This window comes from Cyprinus carpio, chromosome A6, assembly GCF_018340385.1.
Source record: "Cyprinus carpio isolate SPL01 chromosome A6, ASM1834038v1, whole genome shotgun sequence".
NCBI classification, from domain to species: domain Eukaryota; kingdom Metazoa; phylum Chordata; class Actinopteri; order Cypriniformes; family Cyprinidae; genus Cyprinus; species Cyprinus carpio.
Window position 1 is genome coordinate 5,777,293 of NC_056577.1, and position 19,949 is coordinate 5,797,241.

The 19,949-nt window shown below is 37.7% G+C and overlaps 1 protein-coding gene across 2 annotated transcripts; it reads left to right on the forward strand.

The window, feature by feature from the left end:
* Positions 1-1,066: 1,066 nt before the first annotated feature.
* On the forward strand, positions 1,067-9,846 carry LOC122145259 (eukaryotic translation initiation factor 4 gamma 1-like). 2 transcript variants are annotated; one of them, XM_042757630.1, is made up of 8 exons: positions 1,067-1,181; positions 1,276-1,414; positions 1,512-1,547; positions 1,692-1,756; positions 3,415-3,798; positions 3,866-4,006; positions 8,452-8,688; positions 9,583-9,846. In XM_042757630.1, the coding sequence occupies exons 3-8, from the start codon at positions 1,532-1,534 to the stop codon at positions 9,703-9,705; spliced, it is 966 nt and encodes a 321-aa protein (XP_042613564.1). In that variant the 5' UTR covers positions 1,067-1,181; positions 1,276-1,414; positions 1,512-1,531; the 3' UTR covers positions 9,706-9,846. The 2 variants fall into 2 exon arrangements, with proteins under 2 accessions (XP_042613564.1, XP_042613565.1); XM_042757631.1 differs by having other exon boundaries at positions 1,521-1,547.
* The last annotated feature ends 10,103 nt before the right edge of the window (positions 9,847-19,949 follow it).

The following is a 19,949-nucleotide window of genomic DNA, read 5'->3' on the forward strand; positions in this document are numbered from 1 at the left end:
AAGAGAAGAGATATAAAGACATGAAGCTATGATACAATTTGATATTCAGCAAATCTGCAGCTTGAAGGAAACATCAGTTTCTTAGTTCAAACACACCTTTGTAAAAAGGTGCAAATTATACTTATTAATAAGACTAAGTTTTATACTTGCACGTCTTGTCTGTCTGAAAGGGAGTCCTGATGCAGTCTGTAGGCTTAAGTTGATCTTTGCTGAAGTTGGTTGATGAAAAGAACCAGTTTGAGTCAGAGGATCTTGAAGTGGAAAGACTAGGCTGAAAGCCTCGCACAAGCTTAGGTTGGGTTCCTGAAGACTCTTAGCTCTGCATCTCTTGCCCTGTAGTTTCTGCATTTAAAAAAAAAAGACTTCTCTGATCTGATGATCAGTGATCTATAAAGGTTGACAGTGTCACACCCTCAGGATCCGAGTCAATTTGAGCCAATGAGGAATGGTAGCTTTGGAGGGAAGGTTTACGACCTTTTGTCCTCAGGGATATGCTTTCACATATGGTCTTTGATTGGATGTTGATGAAGAAACTATTAAAGATTCTGGTAACACTAATTCCTTCCAAAGGTGCTGACATATAATCTAAATGAACATTTAGACCATTAAAAATGTAGCCGAGAGATACCAAACATGGCAAACCTGTGACCTCTGTTAGCAATAGTATGAAATTCTAAAATTCTAAAATTTAAAAGAGTTTGTATCAATACATACGTGAGACACTATAAGAGGAAAAATAATGAGATGGCGAAAATTGAGTACATTTTCCTACATTTCTCAAGTGGTTATATTTAGAGGGAGATAGAATTAGGATGGACTGTATGGTAGAAGGGTACATTTGTCTGTTTCAAAGTGAAATTTAGAGTGAAAACTCTACATTCCTCAGAGTTGTAAAACAATCTTATCTTGATGTGTGACTTTGTTACCATGGTAACGTTGGGGAGGGGTATTTTTTTTGTCCACTATTTGTTAAATATCATGTGTCTGATCTACCTCATTCATTACAGGGATTTTATACTGAACTGCTGGAGATGATGGAGGAGCAGCAGCAGAAAAGCAGCAGAGAAACAGGAGGAAAGAGCTGATTGAAGAGCTGGAGCAGGAGATCACTGAGCTAAAGATGAGAAAACACTGAGCTGGAGCAGCTCTCACACACTGAAGATCACCTCCACCTCCTACAGGTCAGTCAACATGATCTCTATGATCAATGATAATGCAGGATATCACACCATAACACTCCCCATGCTGAAGGATTTCTCCTCTCTCCTGCTGTAGATTCACTCATCCCTGTGCAGCCCTAGAAACACCAGGAACTGGTCTGAGATCAGTATTAAGACTCATGAGAGTCTGGAGACTTTGAGGAGAGATCTGACTCAACTGAAGGACACTATAGATGAGAAACTCAAACAAACTGGTACATCAACACATATGTTAATCAGATAGAAAGTTGATGATGTACTCAATTCTTTAAATATAACATTAAGATCTGATGTTGTTTTTATTGTCATTAGTCTCTACAGAGCTGAAGTGGATGCAGCAGTATGCAGGTACAGTGAGCTGTCTGCACTACACTAGTTTACATTCATACACTCACTGCTTCATTACTGCACTATCAAAAATTGGATTATATATTGAAAACATTGTCAAAGAAAAATGTGTATTTTGAAGTTCAATTTCTCTTGTTTTCTCAGCGGATGTGACTCTGGATCCTGATACAGCTCATCCTGATCTTATTCTGTCTGATGATGGAAAACAAGTGAGAGATGGAGACATTGAGCAGAAACTCCCAGACACACCAGAGAGATTTGATTACTGTGTAAATGTCTTGGGAAAGGAGGGATTCTCCTCAGGGAGATTTTATTTTGAGGTGCAGGTGAAGGGAAAGACTGAATGGCATTTAGGAGTGGCCAGAGAATCCATTAACAGGAAGGGAGAGAGGTTTGATAGACTCCCAGTGATGGATACCATTGTGTGGCTGAGGAATGGAAAAAGGAAAATAAGGCTATCTCAAGTCCTTCTGTCTCTCAACATCCCACCCCTCCTGTGACCCAAGTTTTGTCTGTATGTGTATTCAGAGCCAGTGAGCAATGGACTTTCAAAATAATAATAATAACATTTACAAAAAAAAAAAAAAAAAAAAAAAAAAACTGCAGGATTGTGTGGTTGAGGAATGGAAATGAAAATAGATTTAATGCGTTTATGCGATAATATCATGTTAACTTGCCCAGCCCTAAAGAATAGACAAGAGTTTTTTTTTAAAGTATCACCTGAATGTACTGTAGTTTTTTTTTTTGTCTATTATTGAATTTATTTATGTAATATTGCTTTTGGTTAATTTTGTTAATTTTAGACTTTTGCTATTCACTTTGTTCTCACATGAAGACCAGCCATGCTGCTGACATAGTGTAAAAAATATAAATAAATTAATTAATTTAAATAAATTATTTTGAATTTATTTTAATAAAGTAAATAACTATATTTTAATTAAATTTATTTATTTTTAAGAATAGTCTTGCTGTTGCCATGGCATTAAAAAATATTTATTTTTTATTTAATTTAAATGAATTACTTGCTATGTTTAATAAAATAAATGATATATTATTTTAATGAATTTATTATATTAAAAAAAAAGAAAGAAAATAAATAAACGTGCTGCTGCCATGGTACTAAACATTCATAATTTAATAAATTAAAAAATCATTTATTTAAATTAATTAATATTCTAGTGATAGCCTCGCTGCTCACATGGCATTAAAAATAGTAAATAAAGTCCAGTTACACTAACACACACGCACACATACACACACACACACAAATCGTACTGATATGTATGTTTTATGTTGGTCTCTGAATTTGTTTTTTGCATTTAATTTGTTTTTTGTAAATCTTGTAATAGTCTGTTTTGCATAATAAAAAAAAATAAAATTAAAAAAAATAGTAAATAAATTAATTAAAATCATTAGATTATTTAGAATATTATTGCAATAAAATAAATGATCAATAACGTATTTATTAATTTATTTTTATCTATATCTATAAATAAATATGTAAACTTGAAAAACTTAAAACTTCTATAAATTATCTTAATATAATACATTATGAATCATTTAATTTATTATTATTCAATTCAATTCAAGTTTATTTGTATAGCGCTTTTTATGATACAAATCATTGCAAAGCAACTTTACAGAAAATTAAGTTTCTACAATATTTAGTAGTAGCTTATCAGTGATGACTGTCAGTTTATGTGTATACGGCAGAAATGTTCAAAAAATCAAAAGACATAAACAAACAGACGATTAACACTATTAACAGCAATTATGCAATTAAACTTATATTTTTATTTTTAATGGTAGACTTGCTGAAAATGAATTAAAATATATATACATATAATGCATATCTTTGTCTCACTAGCCATCCGGTCTGAGCGGCCCTCGTCATTCTGGTCAAGTTCACTGCGGGAAGGAGCCACGGAAGATTTTCACGAGTGTTTCCCTCACTGAAGACGTCCAGCTGAATAAAGCGAAGCAGGTATGGAAACCATCAGGGAAGCGCAGCAGCTGCGCCGATGAGGGCAAGTCTGAACTCTTGAAGACGCAGGAGCTGTTCAAATGCGTGTGGAGTGTATTGTTTAAATTGGTGTGGAGTGTGTTCCAGCCGCTGATGAAGCAGATGACGGAACTGACCATCAACACAGAGGAGCGCCTGAAAGGAGTGGTCCACCTCATCTATGAGAAGGCCATCTCTGAGCCCGACTCCTCTGAAGCCTGCGCCAACATGTGCCGCTGCCTTATGGGGGTGAGTGTGAGCCAAAGCAGCTCCTGCAGCGTCTAGTCTGTGTTTTATCATCTGTCTCTCATCGCAGCTGAAAGTTCCCACCACGGAGAAACCTGGAGTGACGGTGAATTTCAGGAAGCTGCTGCTGAAACATTGTAAGAAAGAGTTTGAGAAGGACAAAGATGATGAAATGTTTGAGAAGCAGAAGGAGCTGGATGCTGCTACAGGGGTATGAATAACACACACACACCTGAGTGGACTGATATGTAGGGGGTTGTGGCAGGGCAGTCTTTTTGCAATTTTTAAATTTTATAAATGTTTTTTTTACTTCCAGGTTTGCTGTACTTGTTTGTTGGGCTGCACAGTTTAGCCAACTATTTTAAAGAAATATTAATATTCTAATATTTTTATTGTAAAAATATAAAACAAATCAAGAGTTTAAGAATTTTTTTACAGTAAACTGTAAAATTACAATACTAATATTTGTCTTAATTTTTTAAACGTTAAATCATGAAAAAAAACTCCCTTCATTCTAACACATCTAGTGTATGTATTTAAATAATTCAAAGCCTTTGTCATTTTATAATCGGCAACATCAAATAGCATGACATACTGTGCTGTCACATAAGCTTGTCGTGATAATTAAATAACCGTCTAATCGCGCGTTTGTGTTGATCTTACCGCGATTGTTTCATACAACCGCTATTATTATGCTTTTTGTACGGCACAAGGGGGAGTGATACACCCAAAGAAACAGAAGAGCATCGGTTTGCTTTTCATGCACTGTATACCTGAAGCCATTCCATATCTTAAATGGGTCTTATGATGCGATTTCAAGTTTTCCTTTCTCTTTGGAGTGTTACAAGCTCATGGTGCATAAAGAAGATCTGTAAAGTTGCAAAGATTAAAGTCTCAAATCCAAAGAGATATTCTTTATCAAAGTTTAGACTCATCCACGCCCCCCTTCAACAGCTCGTTCTTTAGCACCCCCACACATCACTGTGTGGGAAGATTTGCATAACGCCACCCAATGTTCATGCAAAGAAAGAAGGTGTAACTTTTAATCTCACTGTTGCTGCCGGCGCCATGTTCACAACCCAGACACTGTGACAGTCACAACCCAGACATTTTGTTTGGCCTTCCAAAAGAGGTCAGGACTAGAAACTCAACACTGTTCCAGAAACAGTTCAACCCAAATATTCAGATGTGTGCACTGTGCAGCGCATTTTACAGAGGACGAGGACTGTTTCCTGTGAGAGTAGCCTACAGTGCCGGTGTCTGTCTCTATAAAGTGGGGCAGTTACAACTTTGCAAGGACAGTCTGGCGCTTCTGACTCACAGTCTGCAAGTACATTTCATATGTTAAGGATCTGCCACTGATGATTCAAACGCAAGTTTTGAGCAGTGTAGAGTAGCTCTTGTTTGTTGTTTCTCGGATCACAAATACAGACATGGTGTTATGTTTACGCGGCACAATTCGATATTATAATCAGTAATTATGTGCCCACTGGATGCAACAAATGCATCGTTTGTAATTGGTTTTATTGGTTTTGTCTCGTCATGCCAGGTCACACGGCATCACAGTGTTAAGGGGCAAACTTTTCCGTCACACACTTGATGCATTCGGCCAATCACAACACACTGGATAGCTGGCCAATCAGCGTATGCCTTGCTTTTCAGAATGATAAGCTTTGTAAAAATTGATGCGGTGGGGGGGCATAGAGGAGAAATAATAATGTACTGTATATGGAAAATAATGTGTTTTTGAACCTTAAACCACTTAAACACTGCATTACACCAAATACACAAAGTAATGTTATTTTTAGAAGCATCATATGACCCCTTTAATGTGAGGGACAGAATTGTATTTACATTGTTAAATGTAAGTTTATAGAAATTGATCTTCCTTCTGCTGCAGCTGTCAGTTATTGTCCGCTCAGCATTCAAACAGCACGTCTAAGTTTATGTCAGCATTGTAACTGTTCTCTTTCCAAGATGATATATTCCCATTATAATACTTGATGTGTAGATAAAGGTCTGGGGATTTGCATAAAATTACATCTTGTTGGAGTTCATTGCTCTCTCATTTCTCTTCTCTTTGTTTGTACCATGAGGATTGCAGTGTGTTCTTGAACAATGTGCATAAGGATGTGCATAAGCACTGCGACTCCATGTTGCTTCAAGTGCATCATTTTGCACTCTGGATGTGCATTAGTGCTGCGACTCCATGTTGCTTTAAGTGCACCATCCTGCACCCTGAATGTGCATAAGCACTGCGACTCCATGTTGCTTCAAGTGCATCATTTTGCACTCTGGATGTGCATTAGTGCTGTGACTCTATGTTGCTTCAAGCACATCGTTCTGCACCCTGGATGTGCAAAAGCGCTGCGACTTCATGTTGCTTTTAGTGCACCATCCTGCACCCTGAATGTGCATAAGCACTGCGACTCCATGTTGCTTTAAGTGCACCATCCTGCACCCTGAATGTGCATAAGCACTGCGACTCCATGTTGCTTCAAGTACACCATCCTGCACCCTGAATGTGCATAAGTAACGCTGTGACTCTATGTTGCTTCAAGTGCATAATTTTGCACTCTGGATGTGCATAAGCACTGCGACTCCATGTTGCTTCAAGTGCAACATCCTGCACCCCGGATGGATGTGTATAAGCGCTGCAACTCCATGCTGCTTCGAGCAAATTATTCTGCACCCTGGATGTGCATAAGCGCTGTGACTCCATGTTGCTTCAGGGTGCAGCATTCTGCACCCTGGATGTGCATAAGAGCTTTATGCCGCTTTGTTTGCAGTGTTTCACATCAAAGTTTTGCACACAGAAAGATTATTAGAAGCCTTTCTTTTTCTCATGATTTCTGTCTTATTTTCATGAATGTATTTTGTAAGAATACAAATAGTTAACAGAATAAACATGTTTAAATTGTATAATGTGCACCAGAGATTTTTTTTCAAGATATTATTTTTGCTGCTAAATTATAGTCAGCTAGTTTAATTTCATAGCTAATATATTTTTATTCAAATGTATTTTTTCTCTGTAATGACGAAGTGAGTATTTAGTGGATTGTGTTTAACAAAGTGTTTAAAAAATGAGTGACTATTAGTTCCACAAACACAGTATTGATATTAAATAGTGGTGTGTAAAAAAAAAAAAAAAGTGCTGGTGTTGGATCGGTATCGGCCGATTCTTAGAATTTGGAATACTCAATGTAATCTTACACTGCAAAATAACTAAAAAAAAAAGATTAAAAGATAACATCATAATTATTTACTGAACCCTTAAATTAATTGCAATTATATAATGAAAGGCATAAAAAAACAGACAATTTATTGTGATAATCGGCACATTTGTCATAATCACCAAAACCCTAAAACAGACAATTAATCGCAATAACCATGACTATTTTTAGACTATTAATTGTCAGCCAAATTTCATAATCGTGACAGAATTACCGTCACATTTTGACTGCTGTTTTAAACTTATGATTTGCAATTATGATTCATATAAACAAGAAAACATGAAAATATGCATTTTTATTAGTTTTTGTTTTTTATGTTTATACAGGTGCATCTCAATAGTAATTCAACTCAAATTGCGAAACTCGTGTATTAAAAAAATTCAGTGCACACAGACTGAAGTAGTTTAAGTCTTTGGTTCTTTTAATTGTGATTATTTTGGCTCACATTTATAAAAAAAACCACCAATTCACTATCTCAACAAATTAGAATATGGTGACATGCCAATCAGCTTATCAACTCAAAAGACCTGCAAAGGTTTCCTGAGCCTTCAAAATGGTCTCTCAGTTTTGGTTCACTAGGCTACAGAATCATGGAGAAGACTGCTGATCTGACAGTTGTCCAGTTGGCTATTATTGTCAAAATTCATGTGGAGGTTTCCTGAGCCTTCACAAAACATTTGAAAACCAAAGTCACTGCAACCCGTTTACTAAGAAATTTTGGAGCACTTCCTTCTGCTGACCAGCTTTTTGAAGATGCTGATTTCTTTTTACAGGATGATTTGGTTTTCGCCCACACTGCCAAAAGCACCAAAAGTTGGTTAAATGACCACGGTGTTGGTGTGCTTGACTGGCCAGCAAACTCACCAGACCTGAACCCCAGAGAGAATCTATGGGCTATTGTCAAGAGGAAAATCTGAAACAAGAGACCAAAAAATGCAGATGAGCTGAAGGCCACTGTCAAAGAAAACTGGGCTTCCTGACCACCTCAGCAGTGCCACAAACTGATCACCTCCATGTCACGCCGAATTGAGGCAGTAATTAAAGCAAAGGGAGCCCCTACCAAGTATTGAGTACATGTACAGTAAATGAACATACTTTCCCAGAAGGCCAACAGTTCACTAAAAATGTTTTTTTTTTTTTGGTCTTATGAAGCATTCTAATTTGTTGAATTGGTGGGTTTTTGTTAAATATGAGCCAAAATCATCACAATTAAAAGAACCAAAGACTTAAACTACTTCACTCTGTGTCCACTGAACTTATTTAAAACACGAGTTTCACAATTTGAGTTGAATTACTGAAATTAACTTTTCCAAGACATTCATAACTTATTAAGATGCTCCTGTATATATTTATATGTATATACTTCTATATTTACGTAGTAAAAAGGCATTTATGACTTTACTTCCTGTTTCTGCCCCTTCAGGAAGAGGAGAAGCAGAGGTTGAAGGAGGACCTTGAGGACGCCAAAGACAAAGCCTGCCGACGGTCTCTAGGCAACATCAAGTTAACTGGCGAGCTGTTCAAGGTGAAGATGCTGACTGAACCCATCATGCACGACTGCATCGTCAAACTGCTGAAGAAACGTGATGAAGAGAGTCTGGAGTGTCTCTGCTGCTTGCTGTCCACCATCTGGAAACATCTGGACCACGAGAAGGCCAAGGTGACACACGCTCATTACATAACTTAAAAAAAAATTACATTTAAAATTGTATATAGTATTAAAAAAAAAAGTTAAAATAATTAAAAATAAAAAAGTAATAAAAACAACAGAAAACATACAAAAAATATATATATAATGATGTTAAAGATACGAAAATAAAAAAATGGGGGAGTGAGGCAATAAAATAATTTTTTATTCCATCTTTGTGAGAAAGTGAATGAAGAAGTGAATTTGTGCTCTGCATTTATGTGTGCACACACACAGTAGTGAACACACACACAAACACCACGGAGCAGTCAGCGCTCAGTGACTTGTTCAAGGGTTTCACCTCAGTCGTGGTATTGAGGGTGGAAGAAGGTGCTTGTCATTCTCTCTCCACACCGACAATTCCTGCCAGACATGAGACTCAAACCCATGACCTTCGGGTTACAAGTCCGGCTCTCTAACCATTAGGCCACGACTGCCTCTCAAGGAGCAGTTTTTGGCATTTGTATTTATAGTTTAATTGATTGTTTTATTTTTTTTTTTAATATATTTATTTTTTTAATATATAATTTAAGACACATGCATATATAGTGGATATGTCGTGGGGGATTGTAAGGAAAGGTCGTGGCCTAAAGTTTAGAGAGTTTTGACTCCTTACCCTAAGGTTGTGGGTTCGAGTCTCGGGCCGGCAATAACACGACTGAGGGTGTCCTTGAGCAAGGCACCGAACTGAGACTGCTCCCCAGGCGCCGCAGCAAAAATGATACCCACTGCTCCGGGTGTGTGTTCACGGTGTGTGTGTGTTCACTGCTGTATGTGTGCACTTTGGATGGGTTAAATGCAGAGCACCAATTCTGAGTATGGGTCATGTCACTTTCACTTTCGTCACTATATTTTTTGTCTTTTCAGCCCCGAATGGATCAATATTTAAACCAGATGAAGAAAATTATTAAGGAGCGGAAAACCTCTTCCAGAATTCGCTTCATGCTGCAGGGCGTTCTTGATTTACGACAGGCAAACCTGAGTGTGTGATTATTTACTTCCTTATTTCTTATTCCTGGCATTATTGTGAACAGTTCATTAATTCACATTATTCTAAAATAAAATGTTTGGCACCTTAATCTTTTAATTAAAATTAAATAACTTGAAACTAAGGTTAAACATTTTGGAATATAAAGAATTTTTTTAATGTTTTTGAATGAAGTCTCCTCTGTTAACCAAGGCTGCATTTATTTGATAAAAAAATACAGTAAAAATTGTGAAATATTATTATAATTTAAAACAGCTGTTCTCTATGTGAATATCTGTTAAAGTGTAATTTATTTCTGTGATGCACAGCTGTATTTTCAGCATCATTACTCCAGTCTTCAGTGTCACATGATCTTTAGAAATCATTCTAATATGCTGATTTGCTGCTCAAGAAACATTTCTGATTATTATCAATGTTGAAAACAGTTGTGCTGCACAATATTTTTGTGGAAACTGTGATGCACTCAAAATAAATGAATACTTTTGTTCAGCAAGGATGCATTAAATTGATCAAAAGTGACAGTAAAGACAAAAGATTTCTGCTTCAAATAAATGCTGTTCTTTTGAACTTTCTATTCATCTGTGAATCCTGAAAAATGAAATGCATCAAGGTTTCCACAAAAATATTGTGCAGCACGACTGTGTTCAACATTGATAATAATCAGAAATGTTTCTTGAGCAGCAAATCAGCATATTAGAATGATTTCTGAAGATCATGTGACACTGAAGACTGGAGTAATGATGCTGAAAATACAGCTGCACATCACACAAATAAATTACAGTTTAACAGATATTCACATAGAAAACAGCTGGTTTAAACTGTAATAATGTTTCAAAAAAAAATTTTGTATTTTTATATGTAATTATTCCAAAATTTTGACATCACATTTCAAAAGTAAAACAGGTTGCACAGTGTTTAGTTTAGTTTCCAGATATTAATGTATAGTGGGGCTGTGTGGCTGAGGAATGGAAATTAATATGAGCCTCTCTCTAGTCCTCCTGTCTCTCTGTCGCTGAGAGTGAAGCCGCAGCGGGTCGGTGTGTTTTGTTTGTGGATTGTGAGGAGGGTCTGGTCTCTTTTTATGATGTGGAGTCCCTCTCTCATATCTACTCTTTCACTGCTCAGTCCTTCACTGAAAAACTCTATCCATATTTTAGCCCATGCCTTAATGATGGAGGTAAAAACTCAAGGCCACTGATCATCACACCTGTCAATAATAATAAATAATTTTCCACTGATAATTTGAAATATAGGATTAAAATAATGATTTGATTATGTAATAATATAAAATAATGACTACTATTTTTAATTATTGGTTTTTCCATTTTTGAAATGTATATGTTATAATTAGATTATTTGTAATGTAAATATATAAAGCTTGTTCAATAAATGATTTATGTTCAACTCTTCATAAATATTCATGCTTTTTTTCCCTTTCATCTCCACCTGACAAAGTAAAATTGTCTGTGTAAACAAAAAACACTTTGTTGACCTTAATAAACTGTCGTATCAAGGTAGTGGCTCCTCTACAGAATGTTTTGTGATATTACTGTAGTACATCAGCTGGTAATATATTGATATACTGTATATTATAGATCTGCATGATTACTATATTCATAGGACAAGATGGCGCCGATGTCTTTGGCATGCCGTCTGCAGACCGCCTTGTTGCTATCTCTTGTACCTGCTATGTTTTTATATATGTCTCATTTAGTTTTATATTGTAATGCTATATTGGTCTATGACCGTTTATCACTTTTAAACATCCGTAGCACGGTCACTGTCTGGCCTAACGTTAGGTGCGATGTCTGTGGACCGCGTTTCGAGCTTCCACCCTGTCCATCTCTCCCCCTTGCATACCTGTGCCAGCTCCAGGTCGATCTACCACGCCGGAGACGCCGGAGAAGGCGCGGCAACCGCGGAGGCATCGCGGTACGACTCAGATCGGCCCTCTTGCCGATTCGCCATCCGCGGCTCGCCTTGCTTCGGCGGGGATCTGAGTTTGCGCGCAGTTTTACTGCTGGCCGCTCTTCCCTGGATGGCCCTCTTCGATGGCTGCACCCTATTGTGCCCAGATTCCTCTCTGTACCTGCTCGGATTTACAGTCACCCTGGCCGTGGCGGAGCTAATCTTCACAACCTTCGTTCGCTGTGCCGAGAAACACAGCCAGCATCTGTTTCATCGCAGCTGAAGTTCGCCCTCATTAACGCCCCGGTCTCTGGTAAACAAAACTTTCATTTTAAATGACTTTTTTGCCTCTCAGACCCTGGATTTCTTGTGTGTTACTGAGACTTGGACAAAGCCCGGCGAGTTATCTCCGTTTTCGGAACTGGTGCCCCGCGGCTGTCACTTCTTAAATTCCCCGCGTTTATCTGGCCGCGGTGGAGGTCTTGCTACTGTTTTTAAAAATACTTTTCACTGTCGATCTCTACCTACTGGCCCCTACCACAGTTTTGAGGTGCAATTGTTACAATTAGTCTCAGTTAACCCCATTGCCATAGCTCTAATTTATCGTCCTCCTCAGCAAAATAAGGACTTTCTAAGTGAGCTTGCTGCTCTAATGGGTGATCTAGTTATCAAACATGACAAAATATTACTGCTGGGTGATTTCAACGTTCATGTTTGCTGTGCTTCCAAACCATATTCAGCTGAATTTCTAAATATGATCGAGTTTTTTGACTTTACTCAGTGGGTTTCTGGTCCAACACATATCCATGGCCACATTCTTGATTTGATTTTAACCCATGGTTTCTCTATTTCGAATATAGAAATCAACAGCGCATTTTTTCTCTGACCACATGCCTGTACTTTTTTACTGTTCCTCTCACTGGACGCACACTTAAAAATCCATCGCTGGCACGTTAACTCGTTGTCTTACCCAACGCTCTAGTGAAGATTTTTCCACAGCCTATCACGATGTACGAAACTGCCTGGAATCTGTCTCTACCCTGCATAACCTGGATGCTGATGCACATCTTAATCTTTTTAATTCCACTGCGCAGATATCATGAATTCTATTGCACCTTTGAGGTACAAAAAAATCACAAGCCTGTACCAGTGCCCTGGCACACTGACACTACACGTACCCTTAGACGGGTATGTAGACAGGCGGAGCGCCAATGGAAAAAGGACCATCTGCAGGTTTCGTATGAAATCATGATAAATGCCTATAAGGTGTTTCAGAAAGCTGCAAAGTCTGCAAAATGCAAACATTTTTCTGAACTTATTTCTATAATTGCCATAAAACCTCAAGTTCTCTTTGCTACTATAAACTCTGTTTTAAATCCCTCTGTGCATCCTATTTTAGAGCCCTCTACTGCTCTCTGTGACAATTTTGCAAAGTTATTTGTTGATAAGATCACACTTTTAAGATCTCAATTGTCTAACTCAGTGTATACACATGATGTTCCATGTTCTTCCATCTGGTCTGAGTTTGAGTCGATTGATCTGGACACATGTAATGAAATTGTTGGTCACTTAAAACCCACTATCTGTCCACAGGATATTATTCCACCTTCTTTCCTTAGGCAAATTATGGACACAGTTGGACCGGGCCTGTTACTTTTAATTAACAAATGCCTGTCAACTGGTTCCTTCCACAACAGTCTGAAAGTTGCTGTGGTGACGCCATATCTTAAAAAAACTAATCTCGATCCTTCCACTCTTTCTAACTATCGTCCTATTTCTAATCTACCTTTTATTTCAAAGATCCTTGAGAGAGTTGTACTGATTCAATTACAATCATACTTATCCGGCAATTCTCTCCATGAAACATTTCAATCTGGTTTTAAAGCTCTACACAGTACTGAATCTGCTCTTTTTAAGAGTGTCAAGTGATATTTTCACTGAAACTGACTCTGGGAAATCAATGGCCTTAGTCTTATTAGATTTTGAGTTCTGCATTTGACTTAGTTGACCATGAGGTCCTGTTGCGACGTCTGGAGACATCTGTGGGCTTTCGAGGTGTTGTCTTGCAGTGGTTCCGCTCTTACCTGAACAAATAGCTGTTTAGTAGGTCCGTATTGGTCATCAATCCTCCACTAGTGTAACTCTGAACTGCGGAGTCCCACAGGGATCAATCCTTGGCCCCATATTGTTTTATTCTTTATCTGTTACCTCTGGCTTCCATCTTTAAGGATTGTTTTCTGTCCGGAGGCCCTTCTAGAGTGTTTTTTGTCCAACCTGGTCTCATAAAAATACATACCTCTGTGTACTTTTTGTGCAACACCATTTTTACGTACCTTACTGCATGTTTCTCCGCAGTTTCAAAGAGAAATGACAACTGAGTGGCATTAAAACACGTGTTCAATACGTAAACCCTGGCACGTTTTTATTAGGTTGATATAGGAACGTATTGCTGTTTTTTTATATAACGTTTGCTTTAGGTACATATTGCAGCGGTTCAGAATTCAATATCCGGGGACTGTCGCTAAAAGTTAATGCTCTATCATGTTGGAAATATACCCTACACCAAACCCAACCCCAAATCTACCCGATATTGTCAACAAATGCAAAACTGATATAAAAACATATTTGTTGATGCAACCGTGCCATTTTTCAACTTCCTTATATGCAGATTGAACTGTTTTTGTTGAACCGTGGTTACATGGGATTCAAACCAGAGTTCCTTGCCTCTCAAGTATGTTTACGTACACTGTGAGGTACCGAAACAAACCTACTGTTTATGAAAACCCATAGATATAAAGCTGGATGTGTGTGATGCTAATGTTCAAAAGCATCAGTTTTTCAAATCTCCCAGCATATTAATATTGTTTTTTGAAGTCATAACATGATATTCTTCAAGTAATGTGTGAAAATTATGCTTTATTAATCGACACTCTGTAAATTGTGTGAAAAGGAAAATAAAAGGGTGTCTGAGTTTTACTGCCTCCAGTGTTCATTTCTTTTTGAAACTGCAGTTATAATGTACTTATTGGTATGTATTTCGTGTCTCGCTAAAAAGTGCCCCCAGTTATTTTTATGCCATGACACCAGGTAGGTTTTTTCCTAAGTAATTTGTGTCTCCCAAGGTTTGTGTTGAAGAGGGTCGGGAAGGAAAACTACTAAAATGTAATAGATTTCAAGAGCTATATTTTCAGTTGCCGGAAAGAGGGACCTTTATCAGATATGTGTTAAAGTGGATAATTTTGAGTATATTAAAGACAGAGGTGATACAAAATGGAGAGGATTTTTAACAGTTCCTGCTGAACTTTCTCCTTCTTGGAGGCTTTTCTATAAGGGTCCCCTACCTAAACGATCTGATGATTTGCAGTGGAGGCTACTACATTGTGCATTGCCCACTAATTCTCACATTTCTAAATTTAACTCGAATGTTTCGCCATCTTGTATTTTCTGTTCATTACCAGAATCTGTTTTTCATGTTTTCACTGAGTGTTTTAGATTGGCTCCATTATTTGCATTAATAGAAGTTTTACTTGTGTTTCGTTTTTACAAGGGACACTTTTATCTATGGATGTAAGTATTCAAGAGTGCACAGACAGCAGTGTACTGTTGCAAACTTCATAATCGGACAAGCCAAATTAGCCATTCGGAAGTCATGTAGACTGGCTGCTAAGGGACGAAATATAAATATTCTTCAGCTTTTTACTGCTTTGGTGGAATCCAGAATAAGAGTGGAACATAGATTCTTTCAAATGACAAATAACTTGCTTGAGTTTGAGTTTAAATGGTGTGCAAATGGAGCTTTAATGGCACTTTTGAGGATGGGGAAATAATGTTTAATTGGTGATATATGGTTGTCATTTTGATTAGGAGTTGAACATATAAACAACACACACATGCTGAGGGTCAATGTGGTGTACAGTAGATAGAAACACACTGAGGTCAGATACAATAAACACACTACACCATTCACCTGCTGTCTCTCAGGCTGTGGCACATCCACACATTTCTTGCCAGCCAGTGCTGCTGTCTGTCTCTCTCCTCGGTACTGCGTCTTTATTTGTTCCTCTTCAGTCATGACTGTAAAGTCCTTAATGATTTTTTTGTGAATTTGTTCATATATAGGGTCTCTATTGGAATTAAATGTGTAACAGTGAAGGAAGAGTGCGTCTCTGTCTCGATCTCTCTTGTCTGACAGTGAGCACACACTCTTGCTCTCTGGGTAACAGCTCTTTCTGTGTCTGCTGGTCTCGATGGCTAGACTGTGCTCATTGAGTCCCTGTATTCGGTCAGGATTTGTCTCTGCTTTGTGTCTCTGACACTCTGGAGATATTCTTCCCATTCATAATTTGATTTTATAGTTTGATAGAATTGTAGTTAACTTTGGGTTTTAGTTTCTTGCTCCCAAGTTCCAGATATGTATTTTTTATATTGTTTGATCCATTTGATTAATTTGATGTTGGGTGAGAAAGCAGTGCTGGTCTGAGACTGGTTAGTGTTAGTAGAGTTAGTCAGGTTAGTAAGTTCTCAACCAGCTGACTTAGGGGACTTTTTTTCGGGTTCAGTTCACTTTAAAATGTAGTGATTATGTGGAACGCAATTTTGGATGCATCCAGAATTTTAGGGATCTTTTTTTAATATAAATAATCAATGGGAATCGGTCTAATTATGCCTTACATGCGCTATTGGGTGTTCTCCTTTGTATTTTAGAATCATTTTGCAGGAATTTTCGTTCGTTCTTTCTCTGTTCGTCATGGCAAATTTTGACAAATTTTGATCTTTTCTGTCAGAAAGCTGTTAATATTAACAGGGAACTTGAACTCGAAGCTCCCAAAGCTGAACTTGAAGTTGCCAGTGAGGTTGAAGTCCTTCAAAGGTTCAACCCTTCACAGGTAATTAGATTAGATTAGATTAGATTAGATTAGATTAGATTAGATTAGAATTAGATTCAACTTTATTGTCACTGCACATGTAAGGTACAAGGGCAACGAAATGCAGTTAGCATCTAGCCAGAAGTGCAATAAGCAGTAAGTACAGAATATACAAGGTCTACAATATGTACAATAACTATACAGATAAGTATTATGGACATAATTTACAGATTTTAAATACAATCAGCATGATATACAGATAGGTGTACTATGAACATACTATACAGATGTGTGAAAGTATATGTCACTATAGGCAGAACTATGAACATAATTTACATATTCCCATGGTCAGTTAAGTGCATAGAAAATATTTCAGTGTGCAAATGGATTATTCAGTGTTTTCTGGATGAACAACAGACAGTAGTGCAAGTAATAGGCAAGTTTACTGTTTTTGCTTGTTGTAAATAAATAAATATTTTCAGTCAGATGTAGTGAGGGGAAGTGGGGAGGAGTCTGTGTGATATGGTGTGGGGGGGTGTCAGAGAGCAGAGTTCAGCAAGGAGACAGCTGTAGGGAAAAAGCTGTTCCTGGATCTGATGGTCCTTGTCCGGAGGCTCCTGAAGCGCCTCCCGGAGGGCAGGAGGTTAAACAGTCTGTGGTCAGGGTGAGAGGGATCCTTAAGAATGCTGCGAGCTCGACGTAGGAACAGCGGTTTTCATCTGGATGTCCTCAATAGCAGGAAGTGGTGTCCCTGTGATGCGTTGGGCAGTTTTCACCACCCTCTGCAGTGCTTTGCGGTCAGCCACTGAGCAGTTCCCATACCAGACTGTAATACAACTGGTCAGGATGCTCTCGATCGCACACCTCTCGAAGTTCACCACTATGGCTGAAGACAGTTGGTTCTTCTTCAGTGTCTGGAGGAAGAAGAGGCGCTGGTGAGCCTTCTTGACCAGGCTGGAGGTGTTTGTGGTCCAGGACAGGTCCTCCGAGATGGGGGGTTCCAGGAACTTGAAGCTGGAGACACGTTCAACGTTCATCGTTGTCACTGATGAGGCCAATCACCGTGGTGTAGTACTGACCAGCTCAATCCTGCTTATTTTCAGCAGGCAACCAGTCTTGGGTCACAGTGTGATATGGATGAAGCTTCTCTTGATGAAGTGAAATCGTAATCATAAATACATCATAATGTAAAGTAAGAATAGAACTAAAGGGGAAATCAAAGTGTTAAAATGTCAAATGCTAAAATAAATGTATAAAAAAATAAGATTACAATTGAGTAAATGGGAATTGATCTCTTTTCATCACAAGGATATTGTTTTGATGAATAATTTACATACTGTACAATATCAGCATGCAGTGTCTCTGTAACGTCTCAGACTGAACACATAAGAAGCTCATATTCACATTAACTAAAACAAATTATAGTCATTGTTTGTATAAAGTGACATATATGAGTCAAAATAAACAATTTTCTCTGATATGGGAGTAAATGAATGTACATCCATGTCAAAACCTCTAATAAGAGGGAAAGCCAATAATGACCTCTGGGGGTGAATTAGAGGGACTGCAAATGTGAATGTGTTCCATTTTACCCCAAATACAGCATAACAGTCCATCAGGTACAGTACAACAACATTAATCACATAATTCATTTTGAATCACCTGTAGTTGTGATTCATTCTGATCGTGTTTTTCAGTAAGACATTTTTTTACCTCATCATCTTGTGGGCTTCACCAGTTTTTGGGTGTCATGCTGTACTCACTGTGTCCTACTAGGGGTCAGTAAACACCAGTTTCATTTATGTGCTCATTTGGTCACTTTGTTGTAATCTGTCATTTAATGTATGTGTCTCTGCACATGCTGTGAAGTGAGCTCATATGACCATTTTTACTGTTTTAATGAAAATTAATGGGTTTATTGTGCTGTTGATACTTTAATACTGAGTGTTCAAATCACTGACGGTAACTATGAACAATAATAATAGTGATGATTGACTTAACAAGCAGCAGTAAATATGTTAATCATTTCACGTTTGAGAGTGAACAACTAAATATACTAATATACTAATGCATTAATTATCTAAACCAATAGCTAACACTTGCAGATGATTGTGTCTGTCCATTTAGGACAATTTAACATGGGTTGGTTTATTTAATTTATTTATTTATTGATTGTAGATTTAATTTATTAATTGATGATTGTTGACTGTAAAGTTACTCATCACTAAGTAAGTCATCGAATGAACAGCTGAAACATTTTAAACATTGATCGTACAGACAGGGCGTTCGCATAGGGGGGTGCGACGTGCGAGGCCCTCTGCAATTTTGTGTGTGTGTATGGGGGGGGGGTTGCTATAGTAACGAATGCAACTTTAACACGCAACTGATCGATTGCGATGCCGTGCTCACTGACATCCTCGCGCACGAATCCCGGTCATGCACACACTCATAAGAATTGTAAGATCTACTGCATAATAATAATAATAAGCAATTAAAAGGATTAAAAGTGATTTAAGGGTATATAAGAATGTTAAAATAAGTTCTAGGTTTGTAGTTATATATGAAGTAGTAATCAATTACACTATTTGAAAAACATATTTTTATTTTCAAATGTGCAAATTCACTCTTATTCATATGTCTAATAGTCGAAAACGCAAACGTCTCGTCACGTTCATTTATGATTTAATCATGATCGCATATTTTCAATACAAAAAGGCGACATTTCATAAAAAATTTGAGTAGTTTGCATCACTAGATAGTGTTTTACTGTCGGACACTGAACATTTCTAATCGTAAAACAGTTTTTCTAATACAGTACTACTTACATCTTTCCAAGAACTCTCGTTGCGGTTGTAATATATTGCGCTAGGAGGTGGATTTAGGTGAGATGAAACGACAGCACACACACAAGCTGCAAGCTTACTTGTTTACTGAGAACTCACGTTCAAAACAGGCCACACACGTACATTCAATGTTGCCGTGTTTTAACGTAAATGTCACTCAGAACATCTATTACATTGTGGTAGTTGTAGTTAGGACCGCCTTCTTTGATTTGATTTGATCTTGATCATTCTGACATTGACGAGCGCTGATGGGCCACTGAGGCCGACCAGCCTAAAAGTTTAACTTTTAAAATTTTTGTCATCCTAACCACAAACGCTTTATGCAGTCTTATACTGTCTATCAATCTATGACTGTTTTAGTCTTTCGAAAGGACAAAATAGGTGGAAAAACAGAAATAAAAATTAGGACATAAACCAACATAAAATGCAGGCCAGGAGCGAGGGCCCTCTAGAGGCGCGAGCCCTGTGCGGTCGCACACTTGGCACAGCCCTTACGACGGTACTGAGTACAGATACCGGTGACTGACCAAACTAATCCAAAAACACTTTTGTTAATCTCAAAAACACGTAGGGCTACTGATTTTACGAATTTTTAGTCTTCAGAGTGTCTTCGGCGTCATTCATTTCCAT